Source organism: Lissotriton helveticus, chromosome 7 (assembly GCF_964261635.1).
Source record: "Lissotriton helveticus chromosome 7, aLisHel1.1, whole genome shotgun sequence".
Classification (NCBI taxonomy): Eukaryota; Metazoa; Chordata; class Amphibia; order Caudata; family Salamandridae; genus Lissotriton; species Lissotriton helveticus.
Window position 1 is genome coordinate 714,186,939 of NC_136068.1, and position 18,837 is coordinate 714,205,775.

The following is an 18,837-nucleotide window of genomic DNA, read 5'->3' on the forward strand; positions in this document are numbered from 1 at the left end:
GCGGTTCCGTCACCAGCATGGGCCCGCCTCGCGGCCCCCCCGCCCCCTTAGCGCTGCGGCGGAATAGCCGCCACAGCGATGTGGTTAAGAAACAGCTTGGCAGAGAATTTTTAAAAAAGTGAAAAAAATGAGGTGATGTGGAAAGGGCATCAGTTTGAAATATTTTGATTGTATGAAAAGGACTGGAAGTGTGAAATTATTTGGTGTGGCAAACAAGTATGATACTGTGCAAAACGGAAACACTAAACAATTTATTAAACTATGCCAACATGCTTCATTGAAAGGACAGAAAGAACACACTTGCACAGTCTGGCACTTAAACCCACATTTCTTGCTACTGCCAATCAAATAATTACAAACCATACCCATGTAGGGCTTTGTTCCAGCCACTGATGTGATCCTCATGTCCTTATTGACTACGGTGGCGATGTTGAAGTCTGTGATGTGCACATGTCCTGTGGGTAAAAACCAGAAAGAGGCTGACTGAATTATTTCACTAAAATCACTGAAGTTTTAGAGCAAAAGAGCGATTGCACCGCCACCCAGTTTATGAAAAGCAAATGCTGCCTCAGGATCAGACTGGCCTACTGGGCAATCTGGCAGTGTCCGAAAGGCTGATCAGACAGGTCAGTGTGTGGCCCTTTTTAAGTCTCGCCTGCATGTCCTCTCTTGCTTGCTAGGGATATTGTATACAAGAAGGGACTAGGAGCCTGCCCATTGCTTAGCATTCACTGGCTGCATTGTCACTTTTATTTGTTGCCCTCCAATTGACCAGTATATCCCGTCTTCACTTCCTCCTCTTTCGGATGGAGCATGGACCAAGTCCTGATTGTTTGAGCTTGATTGCTGTCCTTGCACTGATCATGCTGTGATTGAGGGACTACTTTTATTTATTCTTCTTCTCTGTTGTCCTTAATGAACCTTTTCTCATTTGTAGCTATGTTTTACTATGCTACACGCACTTCAAAGAAGCCCTTTTCTCCTTTGAAATGGATGTTTATTTTTCCGAAATAGATGTTATCTGTTTTAATTGTGACAACAGATATTATTTGCTTCCAAAAATATTTTCATGAAGACATGGGTGTAATTGCTTTCTTTATGTGATAGGATTGTTTGCCAATGTAATATTTTTTCTTTTCCACACATGGGGAGATTAACTGATATGCGTAGAATCACAGGGTTCTGTGCAGAGACCTAAAAAGTATTGGCAACGCCAATAGGTCTCGCCTTTGATTCTATTGGCTCTGCCGTTGCCTTTTCCTCATGCTGTACAGCACGGGCATTGCTGACTTGGGCAATGATTTGTAACCATGCTGTCTAAAAAAAGGACAGTAACACATCCAGTGCTAATGCACTTTTAAATAAAAAAGCGCATTTGCACTGGCTGCATCATAGCACTTTTTAAAATGTGTTTTAGCCACACTGCAAAGCATCTGCACTGCTGCACAGCATGGCTACAAAACGTTGCTAAAGCCAATAGATCTAAAAGGCAGGACCTATTGGCTTTCCAATGCTCGTTTTGGTCGTTTGTGGGTCTGTTTTATGGCCGGGTGGGCCTGCAGCAAGAACAAATGTATTCAGTCTCCCATAGATTGCAAAACATCTAAACAGCGTGTCTTTAAAAATTCGAAGTTGGCCTGATTTGCACATGTGGAACACTTTTTTTTTAGCTAGCTGATTCACAGTGAGGGACACTTTTATGTTGGGGGCCGGGCCTTTTTTGAGTCCCAGAACGATCCAGGCCTCCATTCAGGGGCGGCTCTAGGCTCATGGCGGCCCTCGGCAGGGAGCGTAGGTAGGGGGCCCCGGAAGAGGGGGTCCGGGTGGGGTGGAGCACGGAGGCCAGTGAAGAGGGGGGCGGGGTCAGGATGTTTGGAAGTGGAACAGAGCCAGAGGCCGTCAAATCCCTGCCAGGGGCCGCCACGCAAATATGTATCCATCCTCAGAGGATTATTATATTAAGGATATATATTGGTGTGGTGGCCCCTGGGGTTTGGTGGCCCTGTGCAGGTGCACAGCTTGCACATGCCTAAGGCCGCCCCTGCTCCAATTGAGTTTATAGAACCCAGTGTGGACCCCGCAATCGAGTCAATGCTGCTTCTGGTTTTGCCTCCGGCAATGACAATGACAAGGTTGCAAAGGGAGTTTTGTGACGCTAACTGCGCCACCAATGCTTTGCATTCACGTCAGAGTGATTGATTGCCCACTGATACGAGATTAAAGTACAAAAACGTACTCCAACTGAATTAAGTGCATACAAAATTCCGGAAATGTCTGCATGTTTTTTCTTCATATTTGTTCACATGGTGTTGGAACGGGTAAAAAAGTATGCCTAAAACCGGCTCAGTCAATTATTGCATATACTCAGTGCTTCATTTGTATTGGTGCTAGCAGGTTTTCAGATTTTGACTCAGGGCAAGAGATAGAAAGGCAGGAAAGGGGAAACGAAGGAGAAAAATAGAAAAAGCGGGAGAAAGCGGGAAAGGAAAAAAAAACCTGCAAGAGATGGAAAGGCAGGCAGGCTAGAGTGGTGATAAAAGAGGAATGAAGTGGAATTAAGACTACAAATCCTTGGTATTAGGTATTTCTTGTATTCAACAGTGTCAGTGGTGGGCACCTAAGAACAACTTTGCGACTCTACACTTTATTTCTTTTTTACACATTAAGCTCTGGTTGGGTGCTCGCTACTGATTTTGTTCCTTTTCTTGTGACTTATGCTTCAAAGGTTCTGGTTTTAGGCTAATGAGGTCAGAATTGTGCTCCTCGAATTCTTCCTTTGCATTAAATTCGGCAAAGAGAATTTTTGTTTCTAGGACAAGAGTACAATACATGGTTACATAGTAGTTAGTATTAGCTAAGGAAGATAAACTCCCCATTTAATAAACTGTTGCCACGTATACACATTGCAGTTCTTATTCCCTGGTGACCCTTAGAAAGACTGAACTTTGATGGACTGTTTTTCAAAGATACTTCATGGAATAAGGTCAGTCATTTTTCTGTCGTAAACAGTCACCGACTTGACCTTTGCTGCTACTGCAAGAAATAGCTCGGTACCCTCTATGAACTGGCCCAGCTAGTTTTAAAACCTCGATTGGATAATGAAAAATATCTCAACTAAAGGGAGTCTATTCCAAAGCATTCTCACTTGTTATTTATTTGTATAGTACGTAATTAAGAACTGATGGATTGTTTTGTCTAAAATCAACCTTAAGACGTTTAATTCAGCTTTCAATTGACCTAGAATTCAGATCTCCTTGGTACCTTAGTTAAGCAATCAAAGCCTAGCTCAGGGGTCTCCAACCTTTTCTGTAATGTGAGCTACTTATGTTTAATAAAAATCATCTCAAGCTACTAACAAATGATATCGGTGTTGTAATAGTGACCACAACAGACAAGATCATTTTAGCGGTTATTCTGTGCAATTTACCAGGATTGCTGACCTTGGTGCATCAATAGTAATGGGAAAAAATGCGTTATCAGTTTGCAAAGCCTCAACACGGGGGATTCAAAAGCCATAGCTGCAATGCCCGTGGAACCAAGAAAATAATATTAGTAATATGTCTACCCAAAGCAGCATGATTTTAAAATAAATATATTTTGGAAATTCAACCATTTTTTCCTGAACATCAGCGTATGAATTCTGAAAATACATAGATTTAATTTTTTTTGCAGCAAATGTATTATTTAAACCAAACAAAAAGCTTATAGTTTAATAGGCTAGGCTGCGCTTAGCAGAGCTACCTCACTGGTAGCTGGAGAGCTACCAGTAGCTCGTGATGGAGCAGGGTTTTGAGAAAAACAAAACCTGCTCGGATTAACTCCTCAGTAACATTTACTAACTGTGTGCGGTAAAAAATAACATGCAAAAACACTCACACCTGGGGGAAATGCTTTTGCGCAGTTGTGCATTAATACGTGGACTAATGCATGAAAGACTAGGCCGCATTCGGTTCAGCTTTAAAAATAATATAATAATAATGCCGCTTTTTGCATGTTAATGCTTTTGTTAGACATGGGATAGTGCAAATGGTAAAAACAGTGAGAAGTATATTTCATGTAATTAATAATGTTTGTGTTTTATTCATCGTAGTGATGCTTGCATGACAAGTTGAGGGTTAAAAGTAAACTAATAAAAAGCCGAAAATCGAGTTCTGAGAGAGAGTGGAGAGGGCAAAAGGGGGTAACTTCAGAAATTATTGTGTGTCTGCCAAGTAACGGAAGGATGGCTGTGGGACCAAGTGAAAATGTATAAACTTCCTTCCACCGAGGCTGTTGAAGCGAACAATGAAAGTGTAGAGACTTCTAACATGTAACTCATTGAAGGGAAGGAAGCGTGTATTAACGAGATGTGGTTTAGGTAATATAAGAAACGTAAAACAAAGAATGCTGTGAAAACATGAACGTGATCATGGTGGTGTGATGGAACACCCCCTAAACTGACCAATGAGAGAGACTAAGATTCTGAAAATGTTGCTACAATGGTGGGTTGGATATGTAGGTTTTTAGGGTATAACTGGGTTGCTTGGGGGTGTGTTGAAGTTAATCTTTGGAGAAGTTAGAGAGAGGGAGATCGTCACTGTCCGTCGGTTTGCTGTATCCAGACAAAGGCCTACCTGTTCTCCTGATCCTGTCCTGATCTCTCTGTTCCCTGAACCTTCACACAGGGAACCCTGCTATCCCTTAAGGCCAAGGGGGTAGTTTCCTACTGAATATCTTGGGTTACTATAGCTCAAGGTCTCTGAAATTTGCATAATCATTTCCAAACGTATTTTGTCTATGAAACTTTTGTCTCTTCACTTATCCACGCCTTCATTGCATTCTGTTCATTATGATTGAGTCTGACTTTGTTTTGCTTTGATTAATGTTATCTCTCTGTGTTTGATGCATTGTTTGCTTTGTAAACCTATACGTAAAGAGCATTTTACCTTCACATTATTTTAAGATAAATACTATTAACCTTAAACTGTGTTTGTGATTTATTAGTAAGACAGCTAGATAGTTAGTACTAATTTCTTACCATCAACTTCTCAACTCTAGGTCCATCGACCGGAGGAAAGGAAAGTTGATTACAGGTTCAGTTATGTGTTTAGTTGTGTAAGGAATGAGCCTGTATTATGAACAACTGATTTAACATAAACTAGAAACAGCGCAACAGGGATTCATGTGTTGGGTGTATGAGTATGAGCCAGTGTTTGAGTATCATTGATTATTGATCCCTGATTGGCGTTGGATCACTGGTGATCTACTCTTTCGAGAAGCCTGGTCTAGCTCAAAGCATTTGATTAGAAAGATATCCTGAGATGCAGGACAACACAATTAGCTGAGTTGGAATAGAGATGGGATTGCAACTCAGAGTTATTATTTTTATTAAAAAAAGAATAACCCCCAATAGCCCCTCCTAATATATAAATCTGTATATTATGTAATGGTATTTGTATAGCCCAAGTAGCTGGGAAGCAACAAAGAGCAGATAACAGGCAACAGACGGGCAACAGAACTCTGACCAACAGGAAGCATTTGAATATATACAGTAGAAATAGTAACTAAATGATGAAAAGCCACATTACGCACAACACATCCTGCTCATGAACAGGCGCTGATCATGAAGTCTGTATAGCTGAAAAGCACAGTGGACATGTAGAATGGTGATCCTTCCACCGACACACACAAGAAAAGTAATGTAAAGACACAAAATAGTGCAACCGGAAAAGACGGAAAATTGGATCCTGCAGCACTATATGGAAATTTCCCGGAGTTCATCTTTGTAAGTTATGAAACTAGGAAGATATGTTTATGCCCTATGACAGTGCGGTGAAAACCTTGGGTTAGCATACAGATTACGCTTTAAAATACAATAAATAAATGGAACTTTCCTCCCGTCCCGGAAGTAAATCAAACACTTACTAAAACAAAACAACATTTTCTCCTACTCCTACAAGGGTCCACTCTATATCACCCCTTTGCCTGTTTAGGTGCAAAAGCAGGTCAAGCACTGACACAATTAAGAAGGTGTTTTGGCACTCACTCAGAATGCATTTTCCTCTTAGTCTATCCTTAAAATAGTTTTTTAGCTATCATATATGCACTTTATTACCATAATCTTTGACCGATGGTCAGATTCCGTGAGGATGAGAAGCAAATGAATAAATCAGATTCCGATGCCATACTCTATGGCAAACCTAAAACAAACTTTGGTAAAGAAATAGGTCTCACCTTTGGGGCCTACTGGCTGTGCCAATGGTTCACAACGATGCTGTACAGAATCCCCGATGCTTTGCAGCATGGCTAAAGGGGAAAAAGTACTCTATGATTCGGTTGTTGCTGCCACCTCATTTTTGTAAGCTAGTGCATGAGTCACCATGCGTGTGCCCATCTACAAAATGACGTGAGGGGGGTGTGTGGGTGGGGGAAAGTAACACAGAGGTAAAGGGGGTGAAAGTAACATGGAGGGTGGGGGACATACACAGAGGGTGAGAGACTTGCACACAAGTGAGAGACAGCAACTTGGAGCTGGGGGGAAGCCGCTTATGGGAAAAAGAGAGCAACATGAGAGGGAGAGAAGCAGATGGGTGAAAGGGAGAAATACAAGCATGGTGGGGGAGAGAGAAGCACATGTGAGACATCTGAAAACACATGTACATTTGTGGGCTCCTTAAGCAAAAAGACAAAAATGAGTTCCCTAAAAGTGAAGGACACAAGTCTGTCCCAGAGAAGGGACAGACACAAGGAGGACAAGGCAAGCCATTGAATAAGAAGCAAGCAAATCAGAGTGACAATAATGCCAGCCAAAAGTAACCAATGGGCCAGCTTTATAGTTTCTGGTAAACTGACAATAGGTCTTCTGCCACCAGACAGCTCTTCTTTCTGTTAGGCCCTACCTAATGAGGTCAGGCCTATCAAAAACCTTTAAACAACATTTTATCGACTAAGAAAGATTTTAAGACGTCAAAAAACAGGTAATCGTTAGTCACTTGATAAAGCAACTACCCTAGCAAAGGTTTAATGTCTAATTCTTAGAAGTGTTTGAAACTGTGAGGCTTCCCATGAGCTTCCTGAAATTCTGGCTGATTCTGTAATTACTACCAGTAGTTTGAAATTGTTTGTGCATTTAGGTTTTTACATAAAATTGGGAATTTTCACATCCCTTTCAATTTCGTTTGAGAAAAGAAAGATCAGTGATTCAGTTTGTGAGAAAAATGGTTATAAAGACGAGAGAAAGCTGCATGGCAGCTTCCATCATATAGTGTTGACGTAAAAAATAAAATTGTGATACATAAATATTGCAGCAAAAATATTGTGGTACTGCATACTGAGTACATTGTTACAATGTGACTGATGTAAACCACAAAAATATTGTCTACAACATATTGTGGTACAAACCATTGATGTTATATTGGTACGCATTTACTTTTGAAAGTATTTAAGTAGATAATACTTTTGAAAAAAAAATAACTTGTTGATAGATGTTTTTTTGTTTGCTGAGAGTGGTGAGCGGGGAACTATACTATATACATGTAAGTTTAGGTGGAGAGCAGTTCCTTTATATGGGGAACCCTTCAACACCAGCAACACTCTTTATCTGATCACATCAAATGTCTGCTTTTCTAGCAGTTTTTAAGCATAGGATTTGCACAGGGCCATCCATGCCATTTGCTGGTTTTGTTTGGGGCTTCATATAAAGGATCTGCTCTGCGTCTAAACTTGGAAACTACCCAGGGTTCATTGCTTTCTCTGTTGCATAATTTATGCTGTATTCTAAGCTTTAAAGGTTTTAATATATATACAAATATATATATAAATATATGTGAATATATTCATATAAATATATGTGTGTATATAATATATATATATATATATCTATACATATTAAAAAAAGATGCGGAGAACTCTGGGAAGTTCTCAAGTTTAGGTGGAGAGCAGCTCCTGTATAGAGCACCCTCAAAACCATTGGCACTCTAAATTTGCTCACCTCAAAGGTTGGCTTGGATGGTATTTTATCAATCCAAAGCGGTAATACTGTGCCTGGAGTGGTAAAAGGCTTAGGCCATTTTACAGCTCGGCATGGATAGCACTGTGCTAATTCTATGCTTAAAGATTTTGCTGTGGAAATGGCAAAAGACTTTGCCCCTTTCTATCTTGGCTTGGATGGAACTGTGCTAATCCGATGCTTAAAAACTTTGATACAAAAGTAGACACTTGAAGTGAGCAAATTTAGAGTGTCACTGGCATTGAGGGTGCTCTATACAGGAGCTGCTTTCCACCTAAACTTGAGAACTACCCAGAGTTCTCTGCTTCTTTGTTGCATTAGTTATGCATCACTCCATGCCTGAAAAGGTTTTGTTTATATATATATATATATATATATGATTTCTTGCTCAATCACACAATTCTTTATGGAAAAGACGAGCGTGGACCCAAGTATTGCGCAGAAATGTTGTCTTTATTTAGCCAGCTCTGCCACTAAGCGTCTCTGGCGCTCCCGCCCTTGATCACATGACAGCTCTACTAATTTTTTCACCGCTTTTTAAAGTGCAAGTGCATGTGGACAATGAATAGACATGGATAAAATACTGCATATCATTACCATAATAGTAAAAGGTAAATGTGCATATTCGACATTTGCATCCTTGATCATTGAATCTTTGGATTAAAAATAACTGCGTAAATGCATAACAATCCATAGTTATTTCATATATTCATATATAATTACAGAAAAAAGAATTGCAGCATTAATGCTCAATTGTACTAGCAGTGATCATCATGTTAGCATCCCCAACCATGTCCTATACAGTGTCCAAAATATTTAGTGCAAACCAATAATATTATATACAAAAGAATATGATGTGCAGAACCTAAACCCTAAACCCAGAAATTATATAACAATACACCATCTCAATTGTTCTACTACTTTCCGCTGCAATACATAACTCCAAATACTACATTTGAGTATATCTCTTATTCATATCGCTGCAGTTAAATCATGTATTTCACCAAACAAAAACCTTGACGATCTCATACTGTGTGCAAAAGAGTGCAAAAATGCAAAGGACAATAAATATATACAATATATATATGGAAGATCAATAACCATGATTTGGGACCTTTGACCATTATAAATAGAAGTATAAAATATACTTTCTAAAAAATCATGTCTAAAACCTGATCATAAATACCATATATAAATACATAAATAGTCCTAAAATGTGCCTCTTAAAAATATATATATATTTGATATCTCTCTTAAATAAATAACCAAAGGTTTTATATATATATATATATATATATATATATATATATATATATATATATATATATATATATATATATATATATATATATATATATATATATATATATATATATATATATATATATATATATATATATCTCCAACCAGAAAGCTTTCTTCGATATAAGAAAAGAGATCCGGGCCACTTAAAGATGCAAAGTGAGTTTTATTAGATGGCTCTCTCGACGCGTTTCGCAGGTGAAACCTGCTTTTTCACTAGACGGAAACTTAACATAAAGTGCTCTTTAAATACAGTCACGTGTTTTACCATTCATGTGCATGGAAGACAGACTGGTTAGTTTATCTGCGGGCTGGGTTCACTACACACAGTAAACAGCGAGTGTAAATGATAAAGGCATGCAACCAACGTTAGACTAACACGTATATTGCAAATGTGCCTAAAAATAATACATATTCACAAATATCTAGCATGGTCATGATTGTTTCAAGCATAAAGCCCACTTGGGCTTTATTGAAATATGAGACTACCGCACATCGTAGTCAAGCATGATAGATGTCTGCGCAGAATACGATACAATCGTGACGCATTTATTAGCCCACTTGGGCCAGATTGAGGTTTTTATGTACCATCAGCATCTACCTCTACTATATGCTTGAAACAATATATATATGTTACCTACTTGCAGTCTCCAGTAGGTAGTTATAGTTAGGACCTAGTTTCCGTAGGAAAAGCGTTTTTTATTTTGCCAGTAACTTTGGCGCCATTTGACGAATCGTCACAACATTGTAAAAACTAGTTTGACACTCATTTCAGCTGCTGTTTTGAAATTTTCAGGGTGATTTGTCGATCAGGGACTGAGAAAGGAGGGGTCCCAATGCAATTTCCCATAGGGATATTGAACGTGAATGCAGCCTGAACCGCTGGACGTAAATTACACCAAATTTGGCCGAAAGCTATTTCTTGGTCTTTAAAGAGCCCTTTTGTGATTTGGTGTAAATCTATTCAGTAGTGTTGGAGTTATTAAAGGAAAAAGAAATATAGATATCAAGAGACACGGATCCATTGTGGGTCCACTGCTGAGGATTTATCTACGTGGGGCTCAGCGCAAGGCCCTGACTGGCTGGCCGCAACCTGATAGAAATGTTGCGGCTGCCATTTTGTTTTTTGGTTGGGTGCAGGAGGGAAATAAAAGTGTAAAGTGAGGTAAGGGGTCAGGGTAGAGGGAGAGGTATCCTGACCCCATGATCCTGATGGAGGGGTTCCTGAGGGACCCTTCATGGGCAAACAAAACCCCAATTATTTTCTTTGTGCCGATCTGCAGATCCGTTGCGGTGTTCAGCATGACCCCCAGTGTAAATCTACAACGGATCCGCTGATCCAGGGGCGAATATAAGAAGCAATTACACTCAACCAACCCCGTGTGGATTGGGGAGTTGGCTGCAGGACCTGGCAAGCCAGGCCCTGTGGCCAACTTTCTGCTGCACACGGCCAAAAGACATGAGTGGGTGGGGTGACAGCATGTGGGTGGCTGGGGCAGGGACTGGCCGCAGCCCTGCATCCAACCCCAGCCACAGACGGATGCATGCAGGAGGTTGGTCTCATGCGGCCAACTGCCCGCAGTGCACGTCCAAAGGCTGTGCGCAGCGTGGGTTTAGGAGCATGTGGTGGGTTGGGCTTCCAGGCCCTGTGCCCAACCCCGCTAAAAAAAACTTGAAAGTCACTAAAAAACCCAAAGGTTACAAGGACTTTATAGTTAGGAATTAGCATTTAAAAAACCTTAGAAATTCACTGAAAAAACCTAAGGTTACAGCGACCTTATAGTTAAATCCTGAATTTACATGCACAAAACCGTAAAATTCAGTTCGAGTTATTTCAAGTAACTATAACTCGGGTTCTAAGGTAACTATGACTCGGCCCTTGCCATGCACAGCCAATTACCCCCCATATTACATCATTCATGACAACTTCTATGGCATCACTGATAGTATCACTGCAATATTTACATCAAGATTATTGATGAGAAAACTGTGCATGGTGGGGGCTTGAGTTATAGTTACCTTAGAGAAGCTGAATTTCTACTATTTGGTGCTTGTAAATATATACCTTAGGGTCACGACCGCTGACCTTTCAGCAAGAATTTCAGATTCTGAAAGAGAACAAAGAACAAACAACACAGAACAGACCACAAACCAGGGGTCAGACAAAAGGCAGAGGAGCAAAAAGAGGCAAAGGAAGAGGTCATGTGACGGTGGAAGAAGACGACGACTAAAAAGAAAGCATAAACAGCTGGCCACCATGGGAAATCTCTCCAGGATGGAACAGCAAGAAACTAAAACTGTCGTCAATCTCTCTGATCGTAGCCTAACCGACACTGAAATCTCGATATTACAATTAGGTTTATCCTTCTGCCCAAGTACTGTTCTCAGTTACACCGATACCAGAATCGATCTGTTTTTGTTCATTCGAAAACTGAAATTAATGAAAATGTACCTGACTCGTACCAAATCTAAAACAATCACGACTAGAACTGATGACAATATCAATATGAATCTCCAGGTTGGAGACATGGATCTGCTAAAAGACATGTATGAACTTGAAGTTGGGGACACGAATGAGAGGAATGACCACACAATTTTGCGAACATGTGGCATCATGAATAAAGAGGTTAAACACAGTGGACTACGCCTTAAAACCAAGTTCAATCCCAGTGTACCGTATGATAATATTGAAGCTTACAACTCAGCAATTATTGCAGATCTAAAAGGAACAAGGAGTAAATTCAAGAATACCCAAAGGGAGAACTTAACTAAGGAACAAAGAATGGCATTAAAAACCCTAGAGGATGACCCGAAAATTGTAATCAAGCCCTCCGATAAGGGGGGCAATGTTGTTATAATGAACTATGTGGATTATCATCAAGAGGCAATGAAGCAACTAAATGAGAAGTCCTGTTATGAACTAATTGATTGGGAAAAATATAAGAAAACCATCAGAGACTATCACACATTGCTTGGAGGATGGTACCATAGTGGGCTCCTCGACACAGACGAATACAAATTCTTAAGGAAAGACCAGCCCCGTATCCCATGCATTTACTTCTTGCCGAAATTGCATAAGGACCCCACTAGACCACCAGGGCGTCCTATTGTTTCATCAAATGGAGGGTTATTAGAAAATACCTCAATTTTTCTTGACCTATACCTTACTGAGTATGTCCAGAATCTGAACTCTTATTGTAAGGACAGTTCTGACTTTTTGAAAAGATTACATGGTATCAAATGGGAGGATGGTTATATACTGATCAGCATGGATATCTGCTCCCTATATACATGCATTGATCAGGAGAAGGGTGTAGCGGCCTGCATGTATTTTCTGAGAAGTAGGCATATTGAACACTGGGACCATAATAAAATGTTGGAGGCCATGATGCTATACTGCCTAAAGGAAAATATCTTTCTCTATGAGAAATCTGTGTACCGTCAGCGGTCCAGGACCGCGATGGGAACTTGTTTTGCCCCCAGCCTAGCGAATCTTTTCCTAGGCTGGTGGGAGGAACAACATGTGTGGTCTGACGAATCGGAGATGTATACTGACCACATTATTATGTGGGTCAGATACATTGACGACTTGTTCCTGATATGGAATGGCCCAAAGGCATTGGCAAAGGAGTACATTGAACACCTAGGAACCAACAATTTGAATCTAAAATTCACCTACACTATGAGTGAAACTTATTGTGAGTTCCTAGATATAGCTGTAGAAATCAGGCAGAATACAATTACGACTCGCCTATTTCGTAAGTCCACAGCGGGCAATGCAGTTTTGCATTCAACGAGTCAGCATCCGGTACCACTGAAGAACAGCATCCCATACGGCGAGCTCCTGAGAGCTCGCCGAAATTGCAGCACAGATTCAGATTATGAAGGGGAAAAGGGGACCATGATGGAACGCTTCCAACAACGAGGCTATCCATCCAAAGTACTAATTAGGGCCCAGCAACAAGTAGGGACTATCACACATGAGGAGGCCCTGTTCAGAATATCTGCTAGTGCAAAGAAAAAAGAGCAATTGACCACTATGAGCACACCACATATTCCACGCATGATCACCAACTTTAGTAGAGGGTCACAAACATTAGAGAAGATAATGAGATCACACTGGAATCTTCTAATGGCTGACCCGATCATTGGGGCATCTGTGGGGGATAGACCCCAGATTACTTACCGTAGAGCAAGGTCCCTAAAAGACAAACTAGTACACAGTTACCCTCAGGAAGTAGCCAAAACAAATTGGCTCACACCCACTGGGTTTACAACCTGTGGGGGCTGCAAAGCTGACCGCAATGGGAAGAACTGTAAGGAATACACAGTAGGGACTGGACAGAAAAAAACGATCAAGCAACAGATTAACTGCAACAGTGATTGTGTTGTCTACCTACTGGAGTGCCCATGTGGCCTCCAGTATGTGGGCAGCTCAAAACATCAACTGAAGGTACGAATTCTGCAACACCTCCGCGCGATTACAAACAAAGATCACAACTATCCCATGGCTAGACATTATGCGGAAAAGCATAATAGCAATAATGCGAGTCTAGTGTTTTGTGGAATTGACAGGGTCCCCAAACATATACGGGGTGGGGATCGTGAAACACGTCTAAGAGTCCTAGAATCAAAGCACATTATAGACATAGATAGCAAAATCCCGAGAGGCTTGAACTGCGGGGAAGAACTGTCATCACATATTGGTATATGAAGTAGGGACAATCCACTACGACTGTCTGGAATTTGGGATATGTAAGGACTCAGCAAATGTGCTCAAATAAGTTTTAATCACACACCTTTTTAAGAATGCACTGAGGAATAGAATTACAAGTAGCATGCGGGACACTAATTTATACATGTATATGTGTTATTTCCACAACTGTTTAGATATAAGAGGGGCAGGCTTGCCTTTTAGGGATATCCCGATTGTGTACTCTATAATATACCCAGTGCACCCCCGGCGGGGGGATCCACGTAAGAATAGTTGTATTATATTATTTATTAGTATATGATTTTTGCACATTTTGATTATGCCAAATGAAATAATAGGCACTCCTGCACTTTAGTTTCCCTCACCCACTCACTTCCCATCACACTATATGCACTCGCATGACAAAAGGCCACCACTAAATAAAAACAGAAATAGAAACAACAGTGAATGTTAGACTATGGTTTGTGTATGACTAGGCATGGGCGCTCCCGATGTCTCTTTTGTGTGAATTACCAACTGGGCCACTAGATAGCGCAATTTTGCTATACTCTATCAATCATTATTTGTGGGATATCATTCGGCAATGCACTGTATGAGTTAGGCATCGACTGAGACTTCACTGAGTGTTTACACCGTAACAATTTAACGGATGAAACTCATAATTGATTGTGGCATAATTCTGTTGATATTTGTATACTCCGAATATGTCGAGTAAGTGAGGTCACATACTGGAATGATATGTTAGATCAATGCCGTAAATATATTAGTACAGTGCCTAGTCGTTATTTCCCGGAACTTGGTTTGATATCGATTTTGGCCATAAAAACTACATTGCCCAGTAGTCCTAGCGCTCATAGAAATACACACTGGAATTGTTCAAAATTTTGGATGATATGTGTTGCTAAATGAATTGTATTATACAACCTAATTTCCACTTGACATGATTTGTAGTGGTAATGTGAACTGATACGAATTTGCAAAACACATGATTTGATCGGTGATAACGATCGTTCGTATATATATTTTTTCCATGTCTATTGTTTACTGTTTGGAAGAAGGACTTAAATACACACTGTAACAAAATGGTGGCCACTTGATAAAGGCTTCTCGCCGAAACGCGTCGTCTTTGTTTGGAGAGTGCACATTAAATACTAATTGTGCCTGAACCTACCTGGTGTGCTGTTTTTCCTTGACACTGAATGTGGAGGGGAATGAGGAATCGTTGGTGAAATATATATATATATATAATCCCCACGATCAAGAAATTACCAGCCCGGGATGCCTCATTAGTTTATTTGTGCTTTGTTGCCTCGTACCAACGTGCTTCGGCTTTCGCCTTGTTCATGGTTTGGTACGAGAGCCACCATACTCTTTTACATAAACATTGTAATTACAATGAATGGCTACCAACATGTTTGGTATAAGGAGAGCAGCACAAAACAGCGCCATATTAGCATGTGCAAATTGTGGCTACTTGAAAGTAAAACTCATATATTTGACATTGTTAATGCCCAGAAATGCGGACGTAGCAGAAATATTATCAAAGTCATTTTTCAACATTGCGCAGTCACATATTTACATGTAGTTCTATAATGTAGTTATCATGCATTTAAATGACATATATGTTCAGTTTGTAATCAAAGCCTAATATACCGGATCTGAGTCACATCCATAGTACGTAATGTGAGTTGTACCACCAAAATTAATGTCTCCAATTGGTACGACCAGCTATATTCCAACCAATTGATGGGTCAGATTGTTGGTCCCAAACGACTCTACTTCCGCTTTTCAAGGAATAATCTACTTCCTACCAGCAAGACTGCAGATAAATGGTGCTCGGCAGCCATAGACTATGTAGTCCCACCCTAGTGGGCTATTCTCTGGGCGTAATCTCAGTTACAAGCTTACTACAATGTCGTTCACCATAATGAGGATGTACTTTTCATCTTGCTACTCTCCATAATCAAACAGTGCTCAAACCTGTGTGGACAACAATCATATGAGGAGGGATCAGAGGGTGTTATAGAGCATTAATGAGTCTCTCACAAAAAGGGCAACAAGGCAGGGCCGGACTGGGAACCGAAATCGGCCCTGGCAAAGTGCTCAGCCGGCCCCCCCTCTCCCCTGGGGGTGCGACCGCACTCTTTGCCAGGGCCGGTTTACGGACGATTTTTCTGCAAAAAACGGCCCTGTAACAAAAACGGCCCCCTGGGGCCCAAAACCGGCCCCCACCCATGCGGCCGACCGGGGGATTGCCCGGTGCCCACAACGGCCAGTCCGGGCCTGCAACAAGGCCTTTCACAGGATTATGTTGTGTGTTTGTCAGTAGCAGGAAGCAAAAGCTTCCCTCCACACAGATACTCGAGTGTCATTTTTTGGCCAATAAACCAAATTATTCATTTTAACAGGTTTACTGAAGTTACGCAGCAGGGAGGGCCAAATTATGCGGCAAATTTGACTAAATTATACAGCAAGAAAAGGCAAATTAACACTATGGGCTTAATAATGAGTCTGGCAGTCCACAGACAGCCAGACTCATGGGGGCGCGGTGGTGGTGGTCTTCCGACCGCCATATTACAATAAAGGCAGTTGGACTGCCATTGCCCCACTGCAGCTGCCAGTGAACCGTGGTTCCCTGGCGGTGTTGCAGTGGTGAAGAGGCATCAATATGCTGGGCTGGACCAATACAGTCCCACCAAGCATATTGGGAGTTTACTATCCCCAGGGTTATCATGGCGGTTCCTCCTCCATGAAAACCCTGGTAAAGCCAAACCAAACCAAAGGGGGCCCTGTAGGGCCCTCTGGTGCCTCTAGCTCTGTGGATGCACACAAGGGGGGAACTTTTTGGTCCATGCTGTACAGGAACTGTTTTAGCGTTCCCATTGTGGTGCCCATTTTTAAAGGGGAACGTAAAAAAAACGCCACCAAACAGGAGGAAACTCCTTATCTGGCGGGCAGCCCAACCACAGTTTTGGCAGTGTGTCGGCAAGGCGAACCCGGTACTATACACTATATATATATACTATACTATATACTATACCGCCAAAGTCACAATCAGGCCCTATATGGGCAAAGTGTTCACCTCATTAATATCAGATTAACATTTAATACAGCAATCAGCAAATAAAAAGTGACCAGCTTCTACATCACAAAAGGCCTGCCACTGCACGGCAACATGGGTGGTAGAGCTTTTGTAACTTTTTATCTGTTTGACCAAAAAACATTTTTTTTTAATCTGCAAATTATTCATAAAATGTTAGATTATGTGGTAAGTGTGGCAAATCCATAATTATTCAGAAACCGCCCCGGCTGCAGGATCGCCTAATTCCATGGCCCCGTATTGTGACTGAACTGTTCACACTTTAATGTTCTAGAAGCACGTTTTTTATAGCGACCTTCTCTGAGAACCGACTGCGTGAGCCACCTGCCTGTTAAGTAGTCCAATTTGCAGCAATCCAGTAACAGCTATGCCTAAATCTAAAACAACCTGCTGCATTTTTTTATTTCGCCTCTTGCCACACACTACATGACATCCAAGATGCTACCGCATCCACAGTGATAAGAAAAAACCAGGCAAATCCTTATGGGTATATGTATCAAAGAAAATGAGATTCTTGTCATGCATTCCAGGCTGAAATATAGCTTCTCTTCTATTATTAATCAGGAGGATTCTAAGAAGACACCTCCCCTGGGATGTATGCGCTTTAAAAGTAATTTGTTTATTCAGGTAGTTTATGTAATCAAACCCTCTAAAATTAAATTAGGCCGCAACGACCAAATTGTGCTGCAAGATTGTCTAAAACTGTACAGCAAAAAAAGCAAATTAAGTAACGTAATATGCCACTTTCAATGGCAGTATTAGTTCACTCTTTTGTAATTTAAACACATATTAAACACATATTGGGATCGTATGGGTTAAGGTCTCACTTAATTTGTATCAGTTTAGCTTCTGAAAACTGACCAGCTGCAAGGCAGAGTGTAAACAGCTGCAAAGAATCACACGTGGTATTTTTAGAAGCTATTTATCCTTTTGAGGTAGAAACATTTTTTGTTGAAATATTTGATTCATGCTACAGATGGTTGATCATGTAGCAAGTGTGGCAACCGCATAATTATGCTGAATTGCTTTGGCAGCAGAACTGTATAATTCCAGTGGTTCATGGTGTAGGCCACTCTGCACTGAAGTAAGTCATGGACGGGTACATGGATTGTGTGGACGTGCACCTACCTCCTTTGTATTCACAGGGTTAATTGGCTGGTTACGCCTATCAAAGAGTGCAGCAGGGGAAAGCAAAACAAAACAGATTGCTAGTTTCTTTATGTGTCCGTGCCAATCAGCAGGACAGCAGTGGACAACTGGTCACACTATGCTGGGTGCAACAAGGCCTCATTGCTCGAGAACATCATTTAACCTGATGGTGAGTGAGGGTAATAACACTGATGCGAAAGTTTCCAGAATGTTATAAACAGATGTAGATATTCAGCGTCATATATGGAGGGATGGTTCCAGGTGAGTTCAAAGTAGTCTATCATTCTGATGCCTTTAAGAGTTTGTGATCAATATTAGGCCTGGGAGTTATATTCTGCTCCGCTCATGGAGTTCACTGAGTTTTTCCCACTCCGCCCGCATAGCGCACCAAGTTCCAATAAACTCCGTTCCATGGAGCAGAGTTTTTTCCTCGCTGCCAATATTAAATTGTGGAGCACTAGCGAGGGAAATCTTACTCCAGACCTCCTCCCGGCAAGATTTCTCAAAATGAGCGGTCGCAGATGTTCGCTACCGTTAGCGTTGAGAAACCTTCCGTTCGTGTTGAGGAACTTGGTGCTCGAGTAG

At 41.0% G+C, this 18,837-nt stretch overlaps 1 protein-coding gene across 1 annotated transcript in view; it reads right to left on the reverse strand.

The window, feature by feature from the left end:
• STK32A (serine/threonine kinase 32A) overlaps positions 1-18,837 on the reverse strand; it is a 574,428-nt gene that overhangs the window by 52,017 nt on the left and 503,574 nt on the right. The window contains exon 4 of the mRNA XM_078650656.1: positions 366-455. Coding sequence (XP_078506782.1) covers positions 366-455 — 90 coding nt within the window. The remainder of the gene's footprint in view (positions 1-365; positions 456-18,837) is intronic.